Source organism: Pristiophorus japonicus, chromosome 1, assembly GCF_044704955.1.
Source record: "Pristiophorus japonicus isolate sPriJap1 chromosome 1, sPriJap1.hap1, whole genome shotgun sequence".
Taxonomy (NCBI): domain Eukaryota; kingdom Metazoa; phylum Chordata; class Chondrichthyes; family Pristiophoridae; genus Pristiophorus; species Pristiophorus japonicus.
In genome coordinates this window covers 407,466,169-407,479,451 of record NC_091977.1, presented here as the reverse complement: position 1 = coordinate 407,479,451, position 13,283 = coordinate 407,466,169, and the positions used below count along the sequence as shown (strand labels likewise).

The window sequence follows — 13,283 nt, the reverse complement described above, 5'->3', positions numbered from 1 at the left end:
CTAGGCCATTGTTTGTAGTGAGGCATTTGAAATTAGATTTTGCATATCTATCTTTTTCAGCTACTAATGTAGCTGCTCATTATTTTAAACATAAAGCTGCTTCAGAAGATAGTAAGCAACAGCTGAGGAAATTGCATGAGATAATGGAGCAGAACGCCTACTGCAAGCCATCTGCTCAGTTGTTTACAAACTTACTTGAACACTTCAGAAGCACTGGCAACATACACGTTAAACTTCACAAACTGAATTAGGCATTACTGAATGAAATGTGTCTGGGCTGCACTGCACTGTGCTCAGTATGTTGAAAGTGGTTGCCAAGCATGGCTGTTGAAAGCCAGCAAAAAGCACCACACAGAGGTGATTATATGCCACCATCTGTCATGCTTCAAGCGTACCATACAGCATAGCTAATCAGCCTTGGCAGAATGATGGATGAACAGAAGCAGCTGCCAAAAGCTAGTGTTGGCAAACAGTACTAATGTTGAAACTTTCTTCCTCTACAGAGTCCTGCTGCGGGTACGGATGCTGTATTATTTGAGGCAGGAAGTGATAGGAGACGTAGCAGACAAGATATTTGATGGTGCAGATGCAAGGTCAGTGGAATGCGTAACCATCTTTACTGTGGTGTTTTTAGGTGGTTATATAGATGAATAGAAAATCATTCTTTACAAAGTTAAAGTATTTTGTCATGGTTGGTTTTAATTAAAATAAGATTTCCTAATAGTTGAAAATAAACATTTTGATTTCAATTTTGACATTCTTATATCTTATCCAACCTGAAGACTGCTACAAATTAAGATTGCATTAAAAACAGGTACAAATTGATAGATGAACCCAGATTGTGTTCATCAATATAGTCACCACGTATTCTTTAAGGTAATTTTTAAATGTCACAATTAACAACTATGCAAAGTTTATTTCAGTGCAATCAATTCAAGGAATCTGGTGAGTTATTTATAGTAATGAACCACGCAGATGACTAGACTTAAATCATTAAAAAAGCAACGAGTGAAGAAATTCCAGAATAAACTGACTTGTGAATACACCTTTGAGATAGAAGCAACGATTGGATTTTTAAAAAGCCAAGGGTTTCTGTTGAGATTAATATTAGAGAGGGCCAATATTCTTGCATAGAATCATTATTTTTAACTGATTAAACTTGGAAGCAAAATAGGGAGGTAATCTGCATCCAGGGCTATTCTAATGCCTTTCCATTGTCTGAAGTATGTGGCTAGTTTACAGCTGTACCCTCCAATTCAATGTGCCTCCTTGTAGCGCAGTACTTGGCTGCAGCTCAGTGCTTCTCCTATTGGCCTGATTTAGAAATGCAGTTGCAAACTCATCTTGCCACTTGACCACTTTCCATGTTGCTTTTTAACAGCTCATTTAATCCTTATAAAATAAATTGATTATAATAGTTGGCTAATACACCTTGCAGGGTCTAAAATTAAGCACAAATTAATAGAGGATGACAAATTAATAAAGGACAATATTAATAAATTTGTAGAATGGATGTGTAATCAGCAAATAAACTTCAATGTAGATATGTGTGAGGTGGTATATTTTGGTAGGGGAAAATAAGGAGGTCACATAGTCCTGGGAAAATAAGTATAAAATTGGGGTAGAGGAGCAGAAGGCTTTGGGGGTATAGATACATAAATCACTAAAAGTTGATGAGGCCAATTTTTTTTTGAAAGCACGGGTTCATTTCGAGAGGGATAGAATTGAAAAGCAGAGAAGTTATGTTAAACCTGTGTAAAACCTTGGTTAGACCACACTTGGAGTACTGTGAACTGGTCTGGTCTCAATATTATAAAAAGGACATTGGGCTAGACTTTCTGCTTCATTTTTAGCGGTTTTCTCGGCGGTACTGCTCTTTTTCGGTGGAAAACCACTGGCGAAAGTTTCCACTTTATTTTCAAAATACCGCTGGGGAGCAGACCACCTGCGTGCACCGCCGAGAAAACCGCCACCGTCCAAGCTCAGCGGTGACCATAGGTAAGATCAGGAGGGAAAAAAAACATAAAAAGCTGCCGTAACAGGGTGGTAGGTAAGTAGCTAATGCAACACCACTTTTTAACAAAGGAGGGAGAGAGAAAACAGGGAATTATAGACCGGTTAGCCTGACATCGGTAGTAGGGAAAATGTTGGAATCAATTATTAAAGATGAAATAGCAGCGCATTTGGAAAGCGGTGACCGGATCGGGCCAAGTCAGCATGGATTTATGAAAGGGAAATCATGCTTGACAAATCTTCTAGAATTTTTTGAGGATGTAACTAGTAGAGTGGACAAGGGAGAACCAGTGGATGTGGTGTATTTTGGCTTTCAAAAGGCTTTTGACAAGGTTCCACTCATGAGATTAGTGTACAAAATTAAAGCACATGGTATTGGGGGTGATGTATTGACGTGGATAGAGAACTGGTTGGCAGACAGGAAGCAGAGAGTCGGAATAAACGGGTCCTTTTCAGAATGGCAGGCAGTGACTAGTGGGGTGCCGCAGGGCTCAGTGCTGGGACCCCAGCGATTTACAATATACATTAATGATTTAGATAAAGGAATTGAATGTAAGATCTCCAAGTTTGCAGATGACACTAAGCTGGGTGGTGGTGTGAGCTGTGAGGAGGATGCTAAGAGACTGTAGGGTGACTTGGACAGACTAGATGAATGGGCAAATGCATGGCAGATGCAGTATAATGTGGATAAATGTGAGGTTATCCACTTTGGTTGTAAAAACAGGAAGACAGAATATTATCTGAATGGTGACAGATTAGGAAAAGGGGAGTGCAACGAGACCTGGTGTCATGGTACATCAGTCATTTAAGTTTGGCATGCAGGTACAGCAGGCGGTGAAGAAGGCAAATGGCATGTTGGCCTTCATAGCTAGAGGATTTGAGTAGAGGAGCAGGGAGGTCTTACTGCAGTTGTACAGAGCCTTGGTGAGGCCACACCTGGAATTATTGTGTTCAGTTTTGGACCCCTAATCTGAGGAAGGATGCTCTTGCTATTGAGGGAGTACAGTGAAGGTTCACCAGATTGATTCCTGGGATGGCAGGACTGACATATGAGGAGAGACTGGATCAACTGGGCTTGTATCCACTGGAGTTTCGAAGAAAGAGAGGGGATCTCATAGAAACATATAAAATTCTGACGGGATTGGACAGGTTAGAGGCAGGAAAAATGTTCCCGTTGCTGGGGAGTTCCAGAACCAGAGGTCACAGTCTAAGAATAAGGGGTAAGCCATTTAGGACCGAGATGAGGAGAAACTTCTTCACTCAGAGTGGTCAACCTGTGGAATTCTCTACTGCAGAAAGTTGTTGAAGCCAGTTCGTTAGATATATTCAAAAGGGAGTTAGATATGGCCCTTATGGCCAAAGGAATCAAGGGGTATGGAGAGAAAGCAGGAAAGGGGTACTGAGGTTGAATGATCAGCCATGATCTTATTAAATGGCGATGCAGGCTCGAAGGGCCGAATGGCCTGCTCCTGCACCTAATTTCTATGTTTCTAAGAAAGGTAAGTTAAAGGTTTTTTTTATAATTTATTTTAAATTCTTTCACGACGATTAAGTTAAAAAGGGTCTTGAGAATGTTTTCTAAATTTTTATTTTTTGTTTCATTGAAAAAATACTGAGTATTCCCCCCTCCCTAGGTCCAACCACAGCCTCTGTCTAAATTTGAGTACTTACCGCCCATTCTGGTTAAGAACCGCCCATTTTGCCAAGGATCGCATTTAACCACTGAGAATCTACGTGTAAGATCCATTTTCTCGCCGGGCGGTATTTTTTCCCTTTTTTTATGGAATTTATTAGAAGAATCTTAGCGGGTTTTTTGGGTGGCAATCCAGCGGTGGGGTGCTTTAGGGAAAATCGAGCCCATAGAGGCACTGGAGAAGGTGCAAAAAAGATTTACTAGGATGATACCAGAACTGAGAGGTTATACCTATAAGGAAAGAATGAACAGACTGGGGCTATTTTCTCTAGAAAAGACTGAGGGGGTGACCTGATGGAGATCTTTGGGATGTTGGGATGAGGACAGAATCAGGCTAGGAAGTTATAGCCCATTAAATTGGAATTGTTTGATAGGGTTGATGTAGAGGAGATGTTTGCACTTGTGGGCAAGACCAGAACCATGACCCATAAATATAAGATAGTCACTGATACAACCAGTAGGGAATTCAGGAGAAACTTTACCCAGATAGTGATTAGAATGTGGAACTCGTTACCACAAGGAGTAGTTGAGGTGACTAGCATTGACACATTTAAGGGGAAGCTAAATAAACACGAGGGAGAAAGGAATCAAATGATATGTTGATAGGGTTGGATGAAGAGTGGGAGGAAGCATGTGTGGAACCTAAACACTGGCATGGACCTGTTGGGCCGAATGACCTGTTTTTATGCTGCAAACACTATGTAATTAAATAATGGCACATGTGATATGTCTATAATATTGAAAGATGCATTCAGAGCAATCCACAAATTGTATAGCAGTCCCAAATTGCCAACATTTACTTTTGACTGATCCAGGTTGTAACTGAAACCATCCTTCATTGAAACCATGAAAAAAATATAAGGTTGTGAAGTTTCATGCCCAGTCTCCTATAGTAAATTTGCATATTTAGCAAAAATTTTATTTTGTAGAAAAAGCATTGCTTACTGTATATAAAAAAAAAAGCTTTGCAGATTGCAAAATTGATTCTCTGAATCAACTATGTAACATGAATTTTTGATAAGTAACATGGGGGTGGAAGACTGGGGATTGACCTGATTTATGAATTCTGGCAGGTAATGGCTACACTTGTTTTAGAACCTATTTTAACCAAATGCCATGGGTACGACATCTAATTAAATACAGTACAGAATTTCTTTTAGAAAATAGGAGTTTAGGAATCTGTCCAGTTTCACAGAACTGGGTAGGAACTTTCTTTTTGAACAGTAGCTTTAGAAATGTATTTACTGCAACCAGCTGAAGTAACTAGCTGTTTTCAAAATAATTGAAACATTTATGGCTTTGTCACACAACTATTTTCTTCAGGTTCATAAGGTGGGCGGTATTCCACAAGAATGAATCATTGAACAAAAACTACCAGAAAGGAGTGGAAATATAAGAGTCACCAGTTTCTCTTGTGCTGTGAAATTGCTGAAAATTGATAAATTGGCACCATTTTTAACATTAGAATCCTTAATTTGGTACTGTTAAAGAGCAACTAATAAGATTTTGACAAATTCGCATTCATGGAATTCGCATGTTTGAGCTTACATTTTTGTGAATCTTTGCACAGACTCCTGTGCCAAAATTTAATGGGAGGCGGGGAGCGGGGGAGAAGCGTTTACTTTCATAGAAAATGGCTTAATTTTGTTTTTGAGCAAAACCTGTCATTTACTCGAAGGTAGTTTTTAAATGTTTTCTTTGTTTAGTGATGTAGATATCTGGATCCCAGAAATCGACCATGCTGATCTTCCTACAGATTGGTGGGACAGGGAGGCTGACAAATGTCTTCTCATCGGCGTGTTCAAACATGGTATGTAATTGTTGCTATAATTTTTGTTAATTTACTGTTTATGGGTACCTCAGTGGCTCAGTGGTAAGTACTCTGTGTATTGTAGTACTGAGCCACACAAACTGCAGTTCTGAGGTATAATTCTCAGTATGCAGTAAGCGAGCTGATCTCAGCCAGGGTGATCATGGGAACACACTACATGGCCTAGAGGAGAAATAGCAGCCAAGGTACCTATACCCATTGCTGATCACTGTCTAGCAACTACTATTGAAGGATGTATATATTGTGAATGTTCGGATGAGGACAGAATCAGGCTAGGAAGTTCTAGCCCATTATAATGAATTAGCCTATATCTATGCTTGCATACGCAAAAATGGGCACTCATAATTGCGGGCGCCTGCAGAACTGTACCTCAGCATGGATTACTGCCTTCAAGAAAAATAAGATGATCAGGTAAAAAATTGTTGTTATTTTGTAGGTGTGATTCCTCTTGTACTAATGCATTTCCTTGTCCAAATATACCAAATTGTATTTAAGGGGGAGCGAGAAAATAGAGTATGAGAGGAAACTTTCCGGGAACATAAAAACTGACTGCGAAAGCTTCTATAGATATGTGAAGAGAAAAAGATTAGTGAAGACAAACGTAGGTCCCTTGCAGTCATATTCAGGTGAATTTGTAATGGGGAACCAAGAAATGGCAGACCAGTTGAACAAATACTTTGGTTCTGTCTTCACGAAGGAAGACGCAAATAACCTTCCGGAAGTACTAGAGGACCGAGGATCTAGTGAGAAGGAGGAACTGAAGGATATCCTTATTAGGCGGGAAATTGTGTTAGGGAAATTGATGGGATTGAAGGCTGATAAATCCCTGGGGCCTGATAGTCTGCATCCCAGAGTACTTAAGGAAGTGGCCCTAGAAATAGTGGATGTATTGGTGATCATTTTCCAACAGCCTATCGACTCTGGATCAGTTCCTAGAGAAAACGGGTTAATGGTTAGTCTGACATCAGTAGTGGGGAAAATGTTGGAATCAATTATTAAAGATGAAATAGCAGCGCGTTTGGAAAGCAGTGATAGGATCGGTCCAAGTCAACATGGCTTTATGAAAGGGAAATCATGCTTGACAAATCTTCTGGAATCTTTTGAGGATGTAACTAGTAGAGTGGACAAGGGAGAACCAGTGGATGTGGTGTATTTGAAATTTCAAAAGGCTTTTGACAAGGTCCCACACGAGATTGGTGTGCAAAATTAAAGCACATGGTATTGGGGGTAATGTACTGATGTGGATAGAGAACTGGTTGGCAGACAGGAAGCAGAGAGTCGGGATAAATGGGTCCTTTTCAGAATGGCAAGCAGTGACTCATGGGGTGCCGCACGGCTCAGTGCTAGAACCCCAGCTATTTACAATATACATTAATGATTTAGATGAAGGAATTGAGTGTAATATCTCCAAGTTTGCAGATGATACTAAACTGGGTGGTATTGTGAGCGGTGAGGAGGACGCTAAGAGGCTGCAGGGTGACTTGGACAGGTTAGGTGAGTGGACAAATGCATGGCAGATGCAGTGTATTGTGGATAAATGTGAGGTTATCCATTTTGGGGGCAAAAACACGAAGGCAGAATATTATCTGAATGGCGGCAGATTAGGAAAAGGGAAGATGCAATGAGACCTGGGTGTCATGGTACATCAATCATTAAAAGTTGGCATGCAGGTACAGCAGGCGGTGAAGAAGGCAAATGGTATGTTGGCCTTCATAGCGAGGGTTTTGAGTATAGGAGCAGGGAGGTCTTACTGCAGTTATACAGGGCCTTAATGAGGCCTCACCTGGAATATTGTGTTCTGTTTTGGTCTCCTAATCTGAGGAAGGACCTTCTTGCTATTGAGGGAGTGCAGCGAAGGTTCACCAGACTGATTCCCGGGGTGGCTGGTCTGACATATGAGGAGAGACTGGATCTGGGCCTTTATTCACTGGAGTTTAGAAGGATTAGTGGGGATCTCATAGAAACATATAAAATTCTGACGGGACTGGACAGGTTAGATGCAGGAAGAATGTTCCCGATGTTGGAGAAGTCCAGAACTAAGGGACACAGTCTTAAGGATAAGGGGTAAGCCATTTCGGACTGAGATGAGGAGAAGCTTCTTCACTGAGAGTTGTTAACCTGAGGAATTCCCTACCGCAGAGAGTTGTTGATGCCAGTTCGTTGGATATATTCAAGAGGGAGTTAGATGTGGCCCTTATGGCTAAAGGGATCAAGGGGTATGGAAAGAATGCAGGAAAGGGGTACTGAGGTGAAAGATCAGCCATGATCTTATTGAATGGTGGTGCAAGCTCGAAGGGCCGACTGGCCTACTCCTGTACCTATTTTCTATGTTTCTAAGGATAAAGATGTAGTTCTCTAGTATGGTTAACAGAAAGGAAGAAAATTAGACTTGAGTTCCAAATATGTTTTTTTTCATTTAAGCTATTCTGGAAGTGCTTTTGATAAGTGTTAACAAAAGTTACTGTATTTGAGTTGAATTATTTTACTGTTGGTTTAAAAAAACACTTGTAGTTGAATTACTTGGGTGCTGTGCATGGCACTTTTGGAAACATAGAAACATAGGAAATACGTGCAGGAGAAGGCTATTCGGCCCTTCGAGCCTGCACCACCATTCAATATGATCATGGCTGATCGTGCAACTTCAGTACCCCATTCCTGCTTTCTCTCCATACCCTTGATCCTTTACCCGTAAGGGCCACATGTAACTCCCTTTTAATATATCTAACAAACTGGCCTCACCAACTTTCTGTGGTAGAGAATTCCACAGGTTCACAATTCTCTGAATGAAGAAGTTTCTCCTCATCTTGGTCCTAAGTGGCTTACCCCTTATCCTTAGACTGTGACCCCTGGTTCTGGACTTCCCCAACATCGTCTTCCTGCATCTAACCTGTCCAATCCCGTCAGAATTTTATATGTTTCTATGAGATCCCCTCTCATTCTTCTAAATTCCAATGAATATAAGCCTAGTTGATCCAGTCTTTCTTCATATGTCAGTCCTGCCATCCCGGGAATCAGCCTGGTGAACCTTCGCTGCACTCCCTCAATAGCAAGAAGGTCCTTCCTCAGATTAGGAGACCAAAACTGAACACAATATTCAAGGTATAGCCTCACCAAGGCCCTGTACAACTGCAGTAAGACCTCCCTGCTCCTATACTCAAATCCTCTTGCTATGAAGGCCAACATGCTATTTGCTGCCTTCACCGCCTGCTGTACCTGCATGCCAACTTTCAATGACTGATGTACCATGACACCCAGGTCTCGTTGCACCTCTCCTTTTCCTAATCTGTCACCATTCAGATAATCTGCCTTCGTGTTGTTGCCACCAAAGTGGATAACCTCACATTTATCTACATTATACTGCATCTGCCATGCATTTCCCCACTCACCTAACCTGGCCAATCACCCTGCAGCCTCTTAGCATCTTCTTCACAGCTCACACTGCCACCCAGCTTAGTGTCATCTGCAAACTTGGAGATATTACATTCAATTCCTTCGTCTAAATTATTAATGTATATTGTAAATAGCTGGGGTCCCAGCACTGAACCTTGCGGTACCCCCACTCGTCACTGTCTGCCATTCTGAAAAGGACCCGTTTATTCCTACTCTCTGCTTCCTGTCTACCAACCAGTTCTCTATCCACGTCAGTACATTACCCCCAATACCATACGCTTTAATTTTGTACACTAATCCCTTGTGTGGGACCTTGTCAAAATCCTTTTGAAAGCCCAAATACACCACATCCACTGGTTCTCCCTTGTCCACTCTATTAGTTACATCCTCAAAAAATTTTAGAAGATTTGTCAAGCATGATTTCCCTTTCATAAATCCATGCTGACTTGGACTGACCCTGTCGCTGCTTTCCAAATGCGCTGCTATTACATCTTTAATAATTGATTCCATCATTTTCCCCATCATGTCAGGCTAACCGGTCTATAATTCCTGTTTTCACTCTCCCTCCTTTTTTAAATAGCTACCTTCCAATCCATAGGAACTGATCCAGAGTATATAGAATGTTGGAAAATGACCACCAATGCATCCACTATTTCTAGGGCCATTTCCTTAAGTACTCTGGGATGCAGACTATCAGGCCCTGGGGATTTATCGGCCTTCAATCCCATCAATTTCTCTAACAATTTCCTGACTAATAAGGCTTTCCTTCAGTTCCTCCTTCTTGCTAGATCCTTGGTCCCCTAGTATTTCGGGAAGGTTATTTGTGTCTTCCTTCGTGAAGACAGAACCAAAGTATTTGTTCAACTGGTCTGCCATTTCTTTGTTCCCCATTATAAATTCACCTGATTCTGACTGCAAGGGACCTACATTTGTCTTCACTAATCTTTTTCTGTTCACACATTTATAGAAGCTTTTGCAGTCAGTTTTTATGTTCCCTGCAAGCTTACTCTCGTACTCTATTTCCCCCCTCCTAATTAAACTCTTTGTCCTCCTCTGCTGAATTCTCAATTTCTCCCAGTCCTCAGGTTTGCTGCTTTTTCTGGCCAATTTATATGCCTCTTCCTCGGATTTAACACTATCCCTAATTTCCCTTGTTAGCCACGGTTGAGCCACCTTCCCCGTTTTATTTTTACGCCAGACAGAGATGTACAATTGTTGTAGTTCATCCATGTGATCCTTAAATGTCTGCCATTGCCTATCCACCGTCAACCCTTTTAAGTATCATTCGCCAGTCTATCCTAGCCAATACACGTCTCATACCTTTCTTTAAGGTACCGTAATGAACATTACTTTCCAATCTGTTCGTTGTAAAATTATTTGTAAAATGATCCTATTTCAATAATTGAAAATTTGAATCTTTTGGGTTTCAGTTTATTTTAGTAAACTGCGTCTATCTTTGCTCTCACCACTGCTCCACATGTGCTGCTTCTCTATACCAGCCTGCATTGGAGTGAATGGTAGTTTAACCTCTGCTATTAATCTGTATAAGTGCCTCCTGGGCTTTTTTCCAAGTAGTATTTCACAAATGTCAGCACTGAGACTTTCCCATTCCCTGTTGTGGAATACTGTCTTGTTAACTGTGAACCACTGGGATGTGGAACAGCCATGATGTATACAAAGAGCAGTTCCTAATCATAATCCAAATTCACTAGAGGTCACAGTGGAATTCTCTGGTGTGTGTGTCCTGACTAGGGGGGTAGAATGATGGCTTATAAAACCTTTCATGATTACAATTTGGCTTGAGGCTCAAGAGTACTTAAGAACAATGTGTCACAGTGCAAAACCTAATTGAATTACGCTGTTCTTGGTTGACTGAGGCAGTAGTGCTATGGATGCAACTGAAGTGAGTCCAGTCTGATGATTATTTTCTCAGTTGTTGCTGAGATTTGCCATTCTTTATTTTCTATATTAATGGAACTGTTGTAACTAACCCAAAAGGTATTGTTAATATCCTCTAATTTCAAAGACTCATTTTCTGATGATTTCCCCAGAAGTTTTGTAATCAAATACTTTATTATTTAGTTACATATGCATTTTATTTTGAAGTGTGAAGTATTGAAGAGTAGAAGTACTGAAATAATTGCATCATCTTTTCTCATTAAGTAATTGTCTTCAGATTTATCCATTTTTTATGCAATGTTAAGTGACCACTAATCTTTTAAGATTGTTTCTGTATTAAATCCTCATGTAGAAGATAATACATTCAAGAAAGTGTCAAACTTTAATGTAACTTAATTTCCTGTACTGAGTTACATAAAGTATAATCAATCTGGAGTAAACTTACTGATGAGCAAATAATTATTCAATCGATCATCTAGTTTTTGGTTGCATTTCTCAATTCCCATGATGTGTGAACTAATTTTTTTTATACATACATTTATATCCATAACTATAGCAGTGTTTCATTGTGTGAAAGTAAAACTTGTTGTTGTTCTGAATAGATTAAAGTTATGTGAATTAAAAAATCTTTGGTGCTTTTGTTATAGGATATGAAAAATATAATTCTATAAGGGCAGATCCTTTATTCTGTTTCCTGGAGCGGGTGGGAATGCCTGATGCAAAGGCCATGGCTGCTGAACAGAGGGGAACAGATGTGCTGGCTGATGTTAGTGATGGGTAAGTTGTGCTTGAGACCATTTGGAATTTGCCCCTCCCCCTATTCAATAAGCAGCATCATCATGACTTTTAATTAAAACTGCTCTTTCAGTGCTGATTTTGACAGAGAGGATGAAGATCCGGAATATAAACCAGGCAGAATTCCATTCAAAGATGAAATGGATGTGAGTACAATTGCTGGAGTTATAAGACTCCAGTTACAAAATTTGGGACTTTGATTTAAATTTATTATTAAGTATTATATTCTACTTGCATCTTTTTGCTGATGTGGACAGCACAAACGAATAACTAGTAATTAAAATATTGAAAGGACGGCTTCAAAATTGTGAATTCCTGCATTTCCATAAACATTTGAAAAATAATGTAAAATCCAGAATAAAACAATGTACCAAAAATCTAAATACATCATCCTTTACAGGAATTTGAGAATTCTCCACAAGATGACAAGGAAGAATGTATGGATACTGAGAACACAGGTGAGATTCTTTTGGCAAGGACGGGGGGAATTAGTGCTGCATTTTGGTATCCAATACCAATACACTTTGCATACCTGAAATTCTAAATAATCCAATCAACTCTAGATGTGCATCTGATCCAAGCATAGGATTCACATCCTGAGGATATGTCGTTTCCCAGTATTAAAGTTTTTAATGCTCTGTGCACTGTGTAGAATCTACTGCTGAATTTCATGTATCCTCACAGCAGCTTAACTTGGAAATGGAGTTACTGCCTTTGAATTTAATAAAATGTTTGGCTCTAACTAATTAATTATGTGCAAATCTAAACTATCTGAATCAGATCTCCATACACCTACTGTTAGTTTACATTGTCACAAGGAACAGAGACAGTATAATTTAACCCCCCCCCCCGCATTAATGTACTCCAAGCACATTCCTTTCTTGCTATTTTACTGGAACCATTAACTTTTATTTTAAATGGGTTTAACATTTACTTTAAAATAGCAGAGGGCTGAATTTGGGACCAGCATATTAAACGTTCATACTATAATATCGCTGGCAGTAATTTCAACCTTCTGGCTTTGAAACATATAACTCCACCTCCAAAATAGATGGTGGAAGCAGAAAAAATTTGGAAAAATAGAATAGTTTTGATCGAGAAAATTTAGTTTATGGGGAAAAAAGACAGAATGGAAATGAAAAGAAAATGTGAGAAGTAGGAATAGGTGACAAATTAATGTTTAAAATAAATATTTTAGTTAAAATTACATGCATATTTTGATTTCATTGAATTAATATTACAGTATTGAAGCTATTGCTGCTATTGGAGCAGATGTATTACAGTTAGTGTTATTTTGTGCCTTAATGCATGAGCCAAAAATCAAACTGGTAAGCCAAGGGTGACTGGAATTTCTCTATTTCTGACAACAGTCAAAAGGTTGCTGAATGAATGCTTTAGTGGGCTTTGAAAAGATTTGCAGTTATCTATAGTTTGTAGAAATCTTATGCACATGCTTTCTTAAAGGTTATGATTGTAGTGGGGGTCATTTATACATTATATAAGGCATAACTTTTTTCAGAAAAAATTTTCCTAAATAGTTGATTAAATTGCATGGACCTCAGAGAAATTTGCAGTACAGACTGAGGCCATTTGGAATATTGTCTGTGCCAGTTTTTTGCTCCAGTAAATGTAGGCAAATACACTGAAGTTAAATAAGTATAA

General features: G+C 39.6%; 1 protein-coding gene across 2 annotated transcripts in view; it reads left to right on the top strand.

The window, feature by feature from the left end:
* chd7 (chromodomain helicase DNA binding protein 7) overlaps positions 1 to 13,283 on the top strand; it is a 346,350-nt gene that overhangs the window by 285,840 nt on the left and 47,227 nt on the right. For both annotated transcript variants that reach the window (XM_070891933.1, XM_070891925.1), the window contains exons 24-28: positions 504 to 593; positions 5,413 to 5,516; positions 11,474 to 11,603; positions 11,695 to 11,767; positions 12,022 to 12,079. In XM_070891933.1, the coding sequence (XP_070748034.1) occupies positions 504 to 593; positions 5,413 to 5,516; positions 11,474 to 11,603; positions 11,695 to 11,767; positions 12,022 to 12,079 (455 nt within the window). The remainder of the gene's footprint in view (positions 1 to 503; positions 594 to 5,412; positions 5,517 to 11,473; positions 11,604 to 11,694; positions 11,768 to 12,021; positions 12,080 to 13,283) is intronic.